Below are 16,166 nucleotides of genomic sequence, written 5' to 3'. Positions count from 1 at the left end.
CAGAGTTTACAACAAAGACAAATTTGATTTCTCACATTTACATAACTGTCCCCATCTTTTCTGAATCTGCACAAACTGAGCTTGCAGCTGCCGTATTTGTTCCTATTACTGGACTTGCTGTATGGCATGGTAACAGTACTTTTCTTAGTGTCCCATAGTAATAATGCCCACCACTGTGCCCCTTACATTGTAAAATGTCCCCTCTGTGCCCTCTAGATGATAAAATTGCACCCTAGAAAATATATGAATGACCTAAAGTGCTCACATTTTGTCATTTACTCTAGAAATGAATATTGTATCCTGTGTGCCCTTTTGATGGTTACAATACCCTGAGTGCCCTTAAAATGCAATTATGTCTTTTAGATGTCCATTAAAAAGTAATAATGTTCCCTGAGTGTCTCTTAAGAAACTAGTTACGTCCCATGTGCATCAACAAAATTAGTAATGTTCTGAGCTTCCCACATAAAGAAATAATGCCTCTGACTCCCCCATGTATAGTAATATTACCCCCTTACTTCACCACACATAATGTAATAGAGTCCTGTGTTCCTGCATATATAGCTATAATGTCTCCTGAGTCCCCTCATGTAAAGTAGTAGTGCCCCCTGAGTCTTCCCTATATATAGTAATAATGCCCCTTGAGCTCATACACACATAGTTATAATGGCCTCTAAATCCCCCCACATAGAGTAATAATGGCCTTAGCCCCCCACATACAGCAATAATGCCCCGAGTCCCACCATGTATAGTAATATTACCCCCTGAATTCCCTCCACATACTGTAATAGAGTAAATTCCTGCATATATTGTTATAATGCCCCCTGAGTCCCCTCATATAGAGTAATAGCACCCCTTGAGTACCCCCCTCAAGGGGTATAATAATAATGCCCCTTGAGCTCCTGCACATATACCATAGTTATAATGGCCTCTAAATCCCCCATATACAGTAACAATGGCCCCTGAGTTCCCCCAACATACAGTAATGATGGCCCCTTTGTCCCCCACACATACATTAGTGATGGCCCCTGTGTCCACCCCACATAAAGTAATAATGAATTCCCCTACAAAAAAGTAATAGTGGGACAGAAAATAAAAAAATTGTATATATTTTCACCTAACCCCACATCCTGGGGAGTCCACTGGCATACTCAGCATCCCGACACAGGCCGAGCAACATGATGCCATCATCACACCAACTGTGCCAGGACTCTGACATCCTGTGTGTGCCCCCTGCCATTCTGAATGCTGCAGACCTAAAATAACCAACTAAGCAACATATACTTAGTTAAGAAAGTCCGGTACATTTAACCTGCATCATTTTTTTATTAATGCAGATGTATGTCATATATTTTATCTAAACTAATACTCAAAGTAAAGTGAGCGTGTCATCTTTTTTCTATAGTCATACATGGATTATTCCTATTTCTTGGATGAAAAACGGAGTTCGGCAACCATCAATGTGGCTAGAGAGTAAGACTAGTAGGTATTAAGTAACTATTCTTAGTGTCTGTGGCATGCTTTGTATTAGTGAGTTTTGGGAGTGAATACGTAAAAAGATTGTTCGCATAGATTGAAATGTAACATATCAGTGATTATAATGTCACTTTGCAATTTGAAGTGCTGCCTATTTTCTATGATTTCTATCTGTTGGATCTTGATTCCAAATGCTGGTGTTTGCTGATACAGAGAAACAAGCGCCGATCGACTATACAGCAAGTTATCCTTGTCCATTTCCATTTACATGAATCATCACTGGCACTGTATATGAATAATTGTTAATCATTTATTCGCATTCAGTTTCATTATTCTTGGTGGCATAATTCTGTTTACATTGGGCCATGTGCTGCCAATAAACAATAATTTTACTTTCTGCATAAAAGATGCTAACTCCAAAGGAATGCCCAATTTACTCCATAAACATGTTTATATGAACTTATGTGCATCCATCTGAACTTCCATCCATCTGATCATTGGTCTGTGTAAGAGGTCCTTAAAGGGGTATTTTAAAGTTTTAACGTCATCCCCTATCTAATATCCAAAAATCAAATAGCGCTCCTTCCCTTCCAAGACCTGTCATGTGCCCAAACACTAGTTTTCCACCACATATGGGGTATCGGTGTACTCAAGAGAAATTGCACAACAAATTCTTGTGTCCATTTTCTCATTTTCCCAATGTGAAAATAAAAAAATTGGGGATAAAGCAACATTTTAGTAAGAATAAATGTGATTTTGCATTAAAGAGGTTGTCCACTACTTTTTCATTGATGACCTATCCTTAGGATCAGCCGGGGTCCGACACCCTTCAACATCCCTACTGACACTCTCCAGTCAGCAGCCTCCAAACTCCTGTCGCTTACTTCATCTTTTGGACTTACTCAGTGGTCCTCCTCAGCCACTCACACATGCGGACATACATTAGACCTTATCTTCACCTATCTCACTCACTCACTTTCTCATCCTTGTCCTCCTCACCTGTCACAAGGCCCACTACCAGCACCCGGCGCACCTGGGCAAGTGCCGGGCACAATACATACCTCTTCTCGTGCATCCACAGCAGCTCCGGTGTCTTCCGTGTCTCCTGAGTGTGACGTCTCAGGTCAGAGGGTGCGGTGACATCTTTCCATCGCACCCTCTCCTGAGCAGTCACATGGCAGAGAGCGGGAAGACACTGGCAACGCTGAGGAGTCCGGAGCTGAGCAGCGGCAGCAGGTGAGGAGAAGTGAGGTGAGTGTTTGATATTTTTTTTAATGTATGAAGGCATGGGACATTATATGGGGGGGGGTGATGACATCCTGCATGGGGCATTATATGGGGGGGTGACATCCTGCATGGGGCATTATATGGGGGGGTGATGACATCCTGAATGGGGCATTATATGGGGGGTGACATCCTGCATGGGTCATTATATGGGGGGGTGATCACATCCTGCATGGGGCATTATATGGGGGGGTGACATCCTGAATGGGGCATTATATGGGGGGGTGATGACATGCTGCATGGGGCATTATATGGGGGGTGACATCCTGCATGGGGCATTATATGGGAGGGAAGTGACATCCTGCATGGGGCATTATATGTGGGGGTGTGACATCCTGCATGGGGCATTATATGGGAGGGAAGTGACATCCTCAATGGGGCATTATATGAGGGGGAAGTGACATCCTGCATGGGGCATTATATGTGAGGGGGTGACATCCTGCATGGGGCATTATATGGGGGGGAGTGACATCCTGCATGGGGCATTATATGTGGTGGAGTGACATCCTGCATGGGGCACCATAAGGGGGTGACATCCTGCATGGGGCATTATATGGGGGGGAAGTGACATCCAGCATGGGGCATTATATGGGGGGGCGTGACATCCTGCATGGGGCATTATATGGGAGGGAAGTGACATCCTGCATGGGGCCATTATAGGGGGGAAAGTGACATCCTGCATGGGACATTATATGGGGGGGGAAGTAACATCCTGCATGGGGTGTTATATGGGGGGGTGATATCCTGCATGGGGCATTATATGGGGGGGTGACATCCTGCATGGGGCATTATATGGGGGGATGACACTCTGCATGGGGCATTATATGGGGGGGTGACATCCTGCATGGGGCATTATGGGGGGTGACATCCTGGATGGGGCATTATGTGGGGGGGACAGCCTGCATGGGGCATTATGTGGGGGCACTCCTGCATGGAGCATTATATGGGGGCCAGTATCCTATATGGAATGTTATATGGGGGCCAGTATTCTGTATGGAGCATTTTATGGGGGCCAGTATTTTGTATGGAGCATTTTATGGGGGCCAGTATTCTGTATGGAGCATTTTATGGGGGCCAGTATTCTGTATGAAGCATTTTATGGGGGCCAGTATTCTGTATGGAGCGTTAAAAGGGGGGCAGTATCCTGTATGGAGCGTTATACGGGGGCCAGTATCCTGTATGGAGCGTTATATGGGAGCCAGTATCCTGTATGGAGCGTTATATGGGGGCCAGTATCCTGTATGGAGCGTTACATGGGGGCCAGTATTCTATATGGAGCGTTATATGGGGAACAGTATCCTGTATGGAGCATTATATGGAGCGTTAAAAGGGGGCCAGTATCCTGTATGGAGCGTTATACGGGGACCAGTATCCTGTATGGAGCGTTATATGGGGGCCAGTATCCTGTATGGAGCATTATATGGGGACCAGTATCCTGTATGGAGCATTTTTTTGGGTCCAGTATTCTGTATGGAGCATTATGTGGAGACCAGTATCCTGTACGGAGCGTTATATGGGGACCAGTATCCTGAATGGAGCATTTTATGGGGGCCAGTATTCTGTACGGAGCGTTATATGGGGCCCATAATGCTGTATAGACGACTATGTGGTGCCCATAATATTGTATGGAGGACTATATTGTCCAGTCTGCACTATGCGCTGGGAGGATTAGCCGGTTTCTGAGCTATTGTAGAATTTACAATAGATATCGCTCATGTAATGTAAGAAGTGAAATCTTTGGCATCATACTATATCTACATTTTTCTGCAGTATCTGTGCATCATGAATTGTGGTATGTGTTAAAGGGGCCCACTGGGACTCTTTCGCCCAGGGCCCACAAAAACCTGGAGCCGGCCCTGCCTGTCACCCATGGCCAGCAACTAGCGCACCCCCACAGAAACCTCGCACATCTAGACACTCACACACTCTCTGACTCTATTCTACTACTGGCATCCATATCTTCACTTCACGACACAAACAGTGCCACTGCCTTCTACAATGCCACTCTTGCATCAGCTATTGATGTGGTCGCCCCTCTCGTGCATGGCAGAGTGCGACGAATCAATAGACAACCCTGGCACAACAACCTCACTAAAAAGCTTCGGCAGTGTCCAGGGTTGCGGAGCTGCATTGGAAGAAAACACATTCGCAAGTTGACATCAGTGCATTCAAACAAGCAACACTCAAATTCAAATCAGCCCTCAGCTCTGCTAAACAGGCCTACTTCACAACCCTCCTATCGTCTTTAATCCTACAACCCCAAATAGTTATTCAACACTTTTAACTCCCTCCTCCGCCCACCACTGTCCCCTCCAACCCCCCTCATCCCTGCTGAGGACTTGCCACACACTTCAAAAATATGATCAACCAAACAAGGCAAGTCTTTATTGTTCGACCACTACAACCCCTTTGTATATCAGACCCATTATTATTATTATTATTGTTATTAATTTATATAGCTCCATTGATTCCATGGTGCTGTACATAAAGAGGGGTTACATACCAAATACAGATATCACTTACAGTAAATAAACTAACAATGATAGAACGGTACGGAGAGAAGAGGACCCTGACCTTGTGGGCTTACATTCTACAGGAAAGGGGCAGAGACAGTAGGTTGAGGGGTTGCAGTAGCTCCGGTGTTGTTGGTGGAGGTGGCAGCAAGCAAGGTCATGGCATGCTGTAAGCTTGTTTGAAGAGATGGGTTTTCAGGTTCCGTCTGAAGGATCCAGGTGTGGTGGATAATCGGACGTGTTGCGGCACAGAATTCCATAGGACGAAGGGATATTCGGGAGAAATCTTGGAGGCGATTGCGTGAGGAACAAATAAGTGTGGAGAAGAGAAGGAGGTCTTGAGAGGACCGGAGATTACGTGAGGGAATATATTGGGAAATTAGTTCAGAGATGTACGGAGGAGAGAGGTTATGGATGGCTTTGTAGGTCAGTGTTAGTAGTTTGAACTGGATACGCTGGGGGAATGGGAGCCAATGAAGGGATTTGCAAAGGGAGCTAGCAGAGGAGTAGTGAGGCGAGAGATGAACAAGTCGTGCAGCAAAGTTGAGGATGGACTGGAGGGGTTCGAGAGTGTTAGGAGGTAGGCCACAGAGGAGGATGCTGCAATAGTCGAGGCGGGAGATGATGAGGGCATGCACAAGCAGTTTAGTAGATTGAGGGTTGAGGAAAGGACAGATTCTGGAAATATTTTTGAGCTGGAGGCGACAGGAGGTGGCGAGTAATGGTCTTAGGACAGAGCCTTGAGGGACTCCAACAGAGAGGGGGCGGGGTGAGGAGGTAGTGTGGGAGTGGGAGACGCTAAATGTGCAGTTAGAAAGGTATGAGGAGATCCAGGATAGGGCAAGGTCTTTGACGCCAAAGGAAGAGAGGATCTGTAGTAGGAGGCAATGGTCAACTGTATCGAAAGCAGAGGACAGGTCAAGAAGAAGGAGAAGGAGAAGAGAATTGTCTGTTAGCTTTGGCTGTAAGTAAGTCATTGGTGATTTTGGTAAGGGCAGTTTCGGTGGAATGGTGGGGGCGGAAGCCGGATTGTTGGTTGTCGAAGAGAGAGTTAGATGAAAAGTGGGAGGAAAGTTCAGCGTGATGGGGCGATAGCTGGACAAGGCGGTTGGGTCGAGGGATGGCTTTTTGAGGATAGGCGTGATTGTGACATGTTTGAAGGCAGCGGGGAAAGTACCAGAAGATAGTGATAGGTTGAAGAGATGGGTTAGGGATGGGATGAGTCTGGGGATGAGGTTGGGGAGGAGGTGGGATGGGATGGGGTCGAGTGCACATGTGGTGAGGTTTGATTTGGAGAGGAGACGAGTAAGGTCTCTTTCCGTGATGTTGGGAAGGGAGGTTATGGGGTAGGGAAATGCTGTGGAAAACAAAGGGGTTGTGGTGGTCGCACAGTAAAGACTTGCCGTGTTTGGTCAATCTTGTTTTTGAAGTGTGTGACAAACACCTCAGCAGAGATTACGGAGGTCGGAGGGGGCAGTGGAGGGCGGAGGAGAGAGTTAAAAGTGTTGAATAGCTGTTTGGGGTTGTAGAATAGGGAGGATATGAGGGTTGTGAAGTAGGCCTGTTTAGCAGAGGTGAGTGCTGATTTGAATGCAAGTGTTGCTTGTTTGAATGCAGTGAAGTCAACTTGAGTATGTGTTTTCTTCCAACGCCGCTCCGCAACCCTGGACGCTTGTCGAAGCTGTTTAGTGAGGTTGTTGTGCCAGGGTTGCCTGTTGATTCGTCGTGCTCTGCCATGCACAAGAGGGGCGACCGAGTCAATAGCTGATGAGAGAGTGGCATTGTAGAAAGTGGTGGCACTGTCTGTGTCATGGAGTGAGGATATGGATGTCAGTGGTAGAACAGAGTCAGAGATTGTGTGAGTGTCTAGATGTGCAAGGTTTCTGCAGGGGGGGTGCTAGTTGCCGGACATGGGTGACAGGTGGGGAGGACAGGGATGAGAATGTGAGTAGATGGTGGTCAGATAGGGGTAGGGTGGAGGTTGTGAGGTTAGATAGGGAGCAGAGTCGGGTGAAGATCAGGTCTAGTGTGTGTCCGTCTGTGTGGGTGGCTGAGGAGGACCACTGAGTAAGTCCAAAGGATGAAGTAAGTGACAAGAGTTTGGATGCTGCTGACTGGCGAATGTCAGTGGGGATGTTGAAATCGCCCATGATGATTGTGGGAATGTCAGCAGAGAGAAAGTAAAGAAGCCAGGTGGAGAATTGGTCGGGCCCGGGGGTCGGTATATGACAGCCACTTGGAGGTTGGAGGGAGAGTAAATGCGGATGGAGTGGACTTCAAAAGAAGGAAGAATAAGGAAGGGAAGAGGAGGAGTAGGGCTAAAGGTGCAGTTGTTAGAGAGGAGAAGACCCACTCCTCCACCATGTCTGTTTCCAGGGCAGGGAGTGTGGGTGAAGTGGAGGCCACCGTAACACAGCACAGCAGGGGAGGCAGTGTCAGAGGGTGTTAGCCATATCTCTGTGATGCCCAGGAAGGAGAGATGACGAGAGGTAAAGAGGTCATGGACAAAATGGAGCTTGTTGCAGACAGAGCGTGCATTCCACCGTGCTCCAGAGAGAGAGAGCAGCAGGATAAGAGTCAGGGGGACCGGTTTTGCGTAAGAGAGGTTGTGGTAGTTTGCAGTTGGTTTGATGCGATAGGTGGGGGAATTGGTGGAGGGTGCAAGCTGTGGGGGTCCAGGATTGGGAGATATGTCTCCAGCAGTGAGGAGAAGCAGAGAGAGGGAGAGCAGGTGGGAGAAGGAGAGTGTCCGGCATGTTTTATGCTTTGGGAGGATCGATCTGAGGTTGAGGAGCAGGTCTGGAGACGAGGTTAGGTGGGGAGGTAGGAGGGAAGGAGAGATGATGATTTGATTAGAGGGTGCTGGGGTTTGGGGATAGCGAAGGAGAGTGAGTATTAGTGGGGCAAAAACAGTAAGGGCATATGTAAGCATGATGAAAGTGTAAGGGAGAATGAGAAAGAGAATTTAAGTACAAATAGTAGATAGTTATCCTTCTGGTCACTTCTGGCCCACTTCTGGCATATTTCATTTTCAGCCCCTTAAAGAGCAACCCTTTAAAAGCCAGACTCGTCTGTGCCAGACTAGGCTTGCTTGATTTATGGAGCTCTGGACAGCACATTAAGTGGGTCAGGTGTGCAGGAGGGGAGGAGTCCTTCCCTATGTCCTTCCCCCATAACCTCTCTCTCTGACATCACTGAAGGAGAGCTTACTTGTCTCCTCTCCAAATCACACCTCACCACTTGTGCACTTGACCCCATCCCAACCCACGTCCTCCCCAACCTCACCACCGCACTTATCCCATCCCTAACCCATCTCTTCAACCTATTACTAAGTTTCTGGTACCTTCTCTTCTGCTTTCAAACATGCCACCAAAAGCCATCCCTCGACCTGACTGCTGTGTCAAGCTATCACCCCATATCGCTGCTCCCATTTGCTTCCAAACTCCTTGAGCAGCATGTCCACGCTGGACTTTCCTCCCACCTCTCATCTAACTTGCTCTTTGACAATTTATAATCTGGTTGCCTTCCCCATCATTCCACTGAAACTGCCCTGACCAAAATTACTAACGACTTGCTTACAGCTTACAGCCAAAGCTAACAGACAATTCTCTATACTCCTCTTTCTAGACCTGTCCTCTGCCTTTGACACAGTTGACCATTGCCTCCTACTACAGATCCTCTGTTCCTTTGGCATCAAAGACCTTGCCCTATCCTGGATCTCTTCATACTTTTCCAACCGCACATTCAGCATCTCCCACTCCCACACTACCTCCTCATCCTGCTATCTCTCTGTTGGAGTCCCTCAAGACTCTGTCCTAGGATCCCTACTCTTCTCCATCTATACCCTTGGCCTAGGACAACTCATAAAGTCCCATGGCTTCCAGTATCAACTATACACTGATGACACTCAAATTTACCTCTCTGGCCCAGACGTCACCTCTCTGTTGTCCAGAATCCCAGAGTGTTTATCAGCCATATCCTCCTTCTTCTCCTTTCGCTTCCTCAAACTCAGTGTGGACAAAACTGAACTCATCATCTTTCCTCCATCTCATGTATCTTCCCTACCTGATCTATTTATCACAATAAACAACATCACGCTTTCCCCTGTACTGGACATCCACTGCCTTGGAGTAACCCTTGACTCTGCACTGTCATTCAAATCGCACATCCAAGCTCTTTATACCTCCTGTCGCCTCCAGCTCAAAAATATTTCCAGAATCCGTCCTTTCCTCAACCCTCAATCTACTAAAATTCTTGTGCATGCCCTCATCATCTCCCACCTCGACTACTGCAACATCCTCCACTGTGGCCTCCCTGCTAACACTCTCGCACCTCTCTAGTCCATCCTCAACTTTGCTACCCGACTAATTCATCTCTCTCTTCGCTACTCCTCTGCTTCTCCTCTCTGCAAATCTCTTCACTGGCTCCCAATTCTCCAGCGAATCCAGTTCAAACTACTAATACTGACCTTCAAAGCCATCCATAACCTGTCTCCTCTGTATATCTCTGAACTAATCTCCTATTATATTTTCACTCACGTAATCTCCGGTCCTCCAAAGACCTCTTTCTCTCCTCCACACTTATTCGTTCCTCACCCAATCGCCTCCAAGACTTCTTTCAAATATCCCCCAGCCTCTGGAATTATGTGCCCCAACACACCGATTATCCACCACATTTGGATCCTTCAGACGGAAAACCCACCTCTTCAAGAAAACTTACAGCCGCCTGCCATGATCCCCCCGGAGCTGCTGCCTCACCAACACCGGAGCTGCTGCAAACCCCCAAACTACTGTCTCCTTCCCCACCATCCTGTAGAATGGAAGCCCGCAAGGGCAGGGTCCTCTTCCCTCTGTACCAGTCTATCACTGTTTGTTTACTATAAGTGATATCTGTATTTTGTATGTAACCCCCTCTCATGTACAGCACCATGGAATTAATGGTGCTATATATATATAAATAAATAAAAAAATAATAATAATAACCTCTTTGATTTCTGTGAAGCATCTAAAGAGTTAAATAAACTTTCTGAATGCAGTTTTTAATACAATAAGGGATGCAGATTTTAAAATGGGATATTGTTTGTGTCTGTTTTCTGACATATATATTCCTCAAAGTCACTTCAAATGTGAAGTGCTCCCTAAAAAGATGTTTTGTACATTTTATTGAAAAAAATTAAAACTTGCTTCTAAACTTTTAACCGTCTTAACACCCTTACAAAAAAAATTTTCAAGAATGACGTTGATGTAAAGTAGAAATGTGGTAAATGTTATTTATTATTTTTTTGGTGGTATGACTGTTTTAAGGACCTAAAAATTAAAAGTTTGAAAATTGCACATTTTTCTAATTTTTTGTAAAATTTTAGATACTTTCATAAACAAATGCAAATCATAGTGACCTAAATTTACTACTGTCATGTAATACAATGTGTCATGAAAAGAAAGTCTCAGAATCACTGGGATATGTATAGAAAAATATTAAGATTTGAGAGCCCTCAGTGGTTGATACCTTTTAATGTCTAACTGAAAAGATGGTAACAAATTGCAAGCTTTCGAGACTACTCAGGCCTCTTCATCAGGCATAGAATAACACAAAATCTGAAGAATCACATATTTTTACACAGCAGGGCTCAAGAATAATTCAATAGATGAGACAAGTGACGTGAAGCAGAACTATGAGTATGAGACGGGGGAGAAACCTGTCCATTTATAATGACCACGGACAAGATAAAGATTCCCAGCTCACATCAGCACTACACGATCCCAGGTACTTTCAGCTGCATCACATCTAATGTGGTGTACTTAATTATATGTACCAAATGTCCAGCTGGGGGTCGGTATGTTGGGGAGACAGGACAAAAATTTAGAAGAAGGATAAATTCTCATTGCCACACAATAAAAGAAAAAAAGAATAGATCTACCTGTGGCAAAACATTTTTGTATCCCTGATCACAGCATCATGTACATGAAGTTATTGGTATTAAAAGGTAACTTCAAATCCCAGAGAGACAGAAAAATTTGGGAATACAAACCCATGACAGCCTTTGACACTCTCAGTGCAGGAATGAATTTATGTCATTTTACATCAAATAAGGAATGTGCTTCTCGGACCTTTGGGGTCATCACAACCATGGACCAGACTTCAATCACAGGACAATAAAACTTTCACACTCCTTATCTATGAACTGCTGCAATATTTACAGCCACAACTCTTTCTCCCCACTCCCATACTCATAGTTCTGCTTCACAACACTTGTCTCATCTATTGCATTATTCTTCTGCCCTGCTGTGTATCAATATGTGATTCTTCAGATTTTGTGTTATTCTATGCCTGATGAAGAGACCTGCGTAGTCTCGAAAGCTTGCAATTTGTCGCCATCTTTTCAGTTAGCCATTAAAAGGTATCAACCACTGAGGACTCTCAAATCTTAATATTTTCCTATCTGCTGGCTAACATGGTACAAAGATATATCTTTTTCCTGGGATATGTATAAGCATTCCAGAGTTATTACCTCATAAAGTAACATGTTAGTTTTGAAAAATTTGGGTTGGTCACTAAAAGTTACGTAAATGTGTGATAAAAGAGTCCAGCTCTTTTTTTCGTAGATCCCTTACATCCTGTATTAGTTGGAGTCCCGTGGCTGGCACCTAATTACCATTCTTATAGTTTTTCTTTTATATATAGCAGGAACTGGTATGATGAGCTTCACCATAATTGGGCTGCTGAACACAATGGCCCATGTATCAATTCTGTCCCAGTCATTTCTATTTTATTTGGGAGCTTGTTATGTAAAAATGCATCTAATGTTAAATTTGTTGGAGTTTATATTGGAGAAGGTGTGGTGCTTTGGGGTTAGTCTTGTAGCCAATATTTTAGGCAATTCTGCTGGTGGTGTGTAAGTTGTGTGTAAGTATAATGTTCTAGTTATATCTTAGTTCATTAATAACTATGTCCCTTGGCTAGATGAAAACCGAGTTTCTGAGTTATTGTTTTAGAATTGATTCATTGAGACAACATTATTTGGCAAATTAACATTCAAAATGTAGTTTTACTTTACATTCTCAGAAAATGTCCCAGAAATGAAGACTACAAGTGATTATGAATGGATTATATTAAATATTGATGTCACAAGTTATTACAAAACAAATTATGATGTAAAAAATTGGAACAGCATCGCAAAGAAGCTTGAAGAAGATATTGTGGTAAATTTGTTTATGTTTTAAATAAAATTTTACAGATTTAGTAATTATGCCCTAAACATCAAATATGGTTTTACACACATGTACACTTCTACTTACACACATATACTACAAGCACATATGCCATATGCATACATATACATTTGGGGTGCTTTTACATTTGACAATCAGGGAAGCCAGCAGGGGCCTATATAGAAATCAAGAGTCCTAACTGCTCCCCCCTTCTTAAAAATATATATATATATATATATATATATATATATATATATATATATGTGTGTGTATTTGGTGGTGTAGCCGGTGTCACGACACATAGTTGCTGTTACAAAAGGGCATACTTCCTACCATTTATTGACTGGCAGAGCAACATGTATTGCGGCACAGACGACCCTTAGTGTTTTCAGTCACTATGATAGCCCTGTCACCACGGTCCCTATGGAATATGATGCCCCTCAAAATGCACCCAACACCCAGTATGATACCCTTATAGTGTATTTGCCCCCATAGGAAGCCTCACATGCACAGTGTGATGACTCTAGAGTGATACCTGCAAATTAAGACGCCCCCGCGCAGTATATTACCACTATAGCACCCCCATATGCAGTATGATGGCCCCACAGCCGCTCATACATAGTGTGTTGGCTTTCACAGCACCCTCATATGTAATACAATGGCCCCCACAGCTTCTATACATAGTATAATGGTTCCTACATCTCCCCATACACAATAAAATGGCTACCAAAATCCCACATACGCAGTATGATGGCCCCCAAAGGTCACCTGTAATGCCCCGATAGTCTCCCTACATGTAGTATGATGGACCCCCCTCTATGTGCCACATACCCCATTGTACACAGTATGATGGCCCCCCTATGTTCAGTATGATGGCCCCATAGCTCCCATATACTCAGTATGATGGCCTTCTAGCCCCCTATATCTAGTTTGATGGCCCCATAGCCTCCTTATATTCAGTATAATGGCCACACTGCTTACCAGTATGCAGTTCAATGGACCCATAGCCCCCTGTATGAAGTATAATGCTCCCATAGCCCCCTATATTAAGTATGATGGCCCCATAGCCAGTTAGTCAATGCTTAACTTATATGTTGCTCACTTCTTGTTCGACTCTGTCGCTTGGATATGCTCTCTGGCAAGTACAGGCAGCGCCAGGCATTTTGCGAGATGTCATTCAGCAAAAACAGCAACGCACAGAGTGCTGTTCAGCAGCGTTTGCTTCTCGGTAATGCGGTCTGGCCAGCACCCCCACACATTTACAGATATAGTACTGGCCTGGCCATTAAAGCAGAAGGCGATCTGTCAACCCTAAATAGCAGCCAGGGTCCGGCTTAGAGAGTCCGGCTCCTCTGCCCCCAACCCACATCTGACATACATAGAACTCAACTGGAAGAAACAGGGGACAGTAACCGTAACTATTCATGCTGCTCTGTCTCCGCTGAATTTCTCCTTTTCATGATAAGCTGTCACCTTGATCTTCTCTCTTGCTCTCACTGTGCTGCTAGGTTACACATCGTAAAAGCTTAGGTGCTAGTACCAATCTGTAGTGCACATATAATAATGCGGGCACCAAGGTCCCAAAGCACATTCTATGGTGCCGCTAGACCCCTAGGGCATAATAAACGGAAGATATAAAAAACAAAAAAACAACTAATACCTCATCGCACATCTCTCTGGCTGCCCTGCTCCTCACTCTTCTTTCCACCATATCTCAGGTGTCTTCACTACTATTACGGTAACTTCAGGAAGCAACCAAGCCTGCGATTGGCTAGAAGTCCTGTTATAGGGGGAAGACACCGGAGATGAGACTCTTGACGACAGAAATAAGGTCCTGAGGACCCGACAGTATTAGCTTGTTTTTGTATTAGTTACCATCTGTCGTCCTTCTATGATTCAGTAAAATGGCAGCCATCTGACCACCATTTTGCTTAATTCACGCAGAACTAATTGCAAAAATTTCAGGAGAATAATGATTTTTGTACAATTCAAAAATAATTAAATTCCACTAATTGTCCCATCTGCACTGTATAGTCCTGCAATCATACCAGTCCCTGACTTGGTAGCAGGCATCAATCTCTTGTGACCTGATCCTTATGTCCAGGTAACCCAAAATGGTAAAATATTTTACATGAAAGCTATTTGTACAGTGGTTTCACGTTTCATTTTGACTTCACTGGTGAAATGAAAGAGAATGTGAAAATGGATAATTCTATTTTACCCCATCCTATTTTGTCACTGTATCATGAAGACTATAATGAATGAACATTACCATTGTATTTGTTACTTCTCCTGCACCATATTACATTTTGTTTCATTTGTTTGCAGCCTTTTCCAGTGGTTAATAGGGTGCAGATCATGGATGATGCATTTATACTGGCAAAGTGAGTATGGAAATTGCCGACTGCTTGATTGCTTATTAAATGTGAAAAGAAAATGTTTTATACGGTTGAATTCATACATCAGTTTTTAATTCTCGTATGAAAAAAAAGGACCGATGTTCATCCATGTGGCCGTTTTTACCATCAGTGAGTCATCAGTTGTTTTCATATTAAAAATTAATGGTTTCTCAAACTTTTTCTAGCAAATAGTCAGTGAAAACAGACAGCACATGGATGAAACACTTTTGGTATCTGCGTGCTGTTTGTTTTTTACTACTGACCCATTCACTAGAATTGGGAAGTTCAGTCCAAAAATTGGACTGAACTTGGACATGTCTCGTTTTTTACCCCTTAAATGACTCGTAGACTAAAATGTTTCCTCGTTCTATGCATAAAAAAACGGATAGCACGAGTGTGTGGAAATTGGATGTATGGGATTTAACTCTAAACAATCTTTTTGTTATTTAAGGTGTATGAGTAGAATATAACCCCATGAAAAAAGAGTTGTGAAGTTAGTTTATAATTTACATTGTTAGAATTTTATTGTGTCAAGTTCTAGAAAAGCGCTGTTTTGCCAAAATCAAAGTTGGTGTTTTCTGTTCCACTGTGTATGCACAAGGGCATCTGGCGGAGCCAAGTATTTATACTAATGGGGGATCTGGTATGATAACCGGTGGACAATTACTTTCTCACGGCTGTTATTTAATACCCATGGCTTAAAAGTGGCATCATTGTTGCACAACATTGTCAAATACAGAAGTCAACTTTGAGGTTTCTAAGCCGAAATTTAAAATCTGTAAGAGGAGCCCCCAACTCTCACTTGCGATTTATATTACTGTATTCTTGGGGTTTTGGGTCCCCTCTGGCACCATCTCACCTTTGTACCCCTTTTATCTACTTCTTTTTGAAAACAAGACAGAACATATAATTCCTCAGAATACTAAGATTGTATTTGCAGACAAATATATTTAGTAACCCTGGAAATTCTAGATCACAGTGGATTAGTTGCATATTTTATTATTAGTCATTTTGGCTATGCTTTATTTGACCTGGTGTTATTTTTATTTCTAGCTCTGGTTACATGGAATATGAAACAACTCTCAATTTAACAAGATATCTGGAAAAAGAAACGGAAATCCTGGTGTGGTATAGAGTTCTGAAACACTTAAATAACTATAAAAAGTCACTGGTTACATATCACTCCTTTCCACTAATAAAGGTATTAATAATTCTTTATCATACTTATCAGTGCAATTGATTGTTCATTTGACACTAAAGAATGATCATTACACTTTTAATATTTGCAT

The 16,166-nt window shown here is 43.6% G+C and overlaps 1 protein-coding gene across 1 annotated transcript in view; it reads left to right on the top strand.

Moving 5' to 3' along the window:
• The window catches only part of LVRN (laeverin), a 201,705-nt gene that overhangs the window by 157,044 nt on the left and 28,495 nt on the right, over positions 1–16,166 (top strand). Inside the window, exons 11-14 of the mRNA XM_073677039.1 lie at positions 1,403–1,479; positions 12,333–12,469; positions 14,807–14,862; positions 15,931–16,078. Coding sequence (XP_073533140.1) covers positions 1,403–1,479; positions 12,333–12,469; positions 14,807–14,862; positions 15,931–16,078 — 418 coding nt within the window. The remainder of the gene's footprint in view (positions 1–1,402; positions 1,480–12,332; positions 12,470–14,806; positions 14,863–15,930; positions 16,079–16,166) is intronic.

Source organism: Phyllobates terribilis, unplaced genomic scaffold (genome assembly GCF_046119375.1).
Source record: "Phyllobates terribilis strain yellow unplaced genomic scaffold, ASM4611937v1 Scaffold_1__5_contigs__length_1240528914, whole genome shotgun sequence".
Classification (NCBI taxonomy): Eukaryota; Metazoa; Chordata; class Amphibia; order Anura; family Dendrobatidae; genus Phyllobates; species Phyllobates terribilis.
The sequence above is the reverse complement of the archived record's forward strand: the minus strand, read 5'-3'. Positions and strand labels throughout refer to the sequence as shown.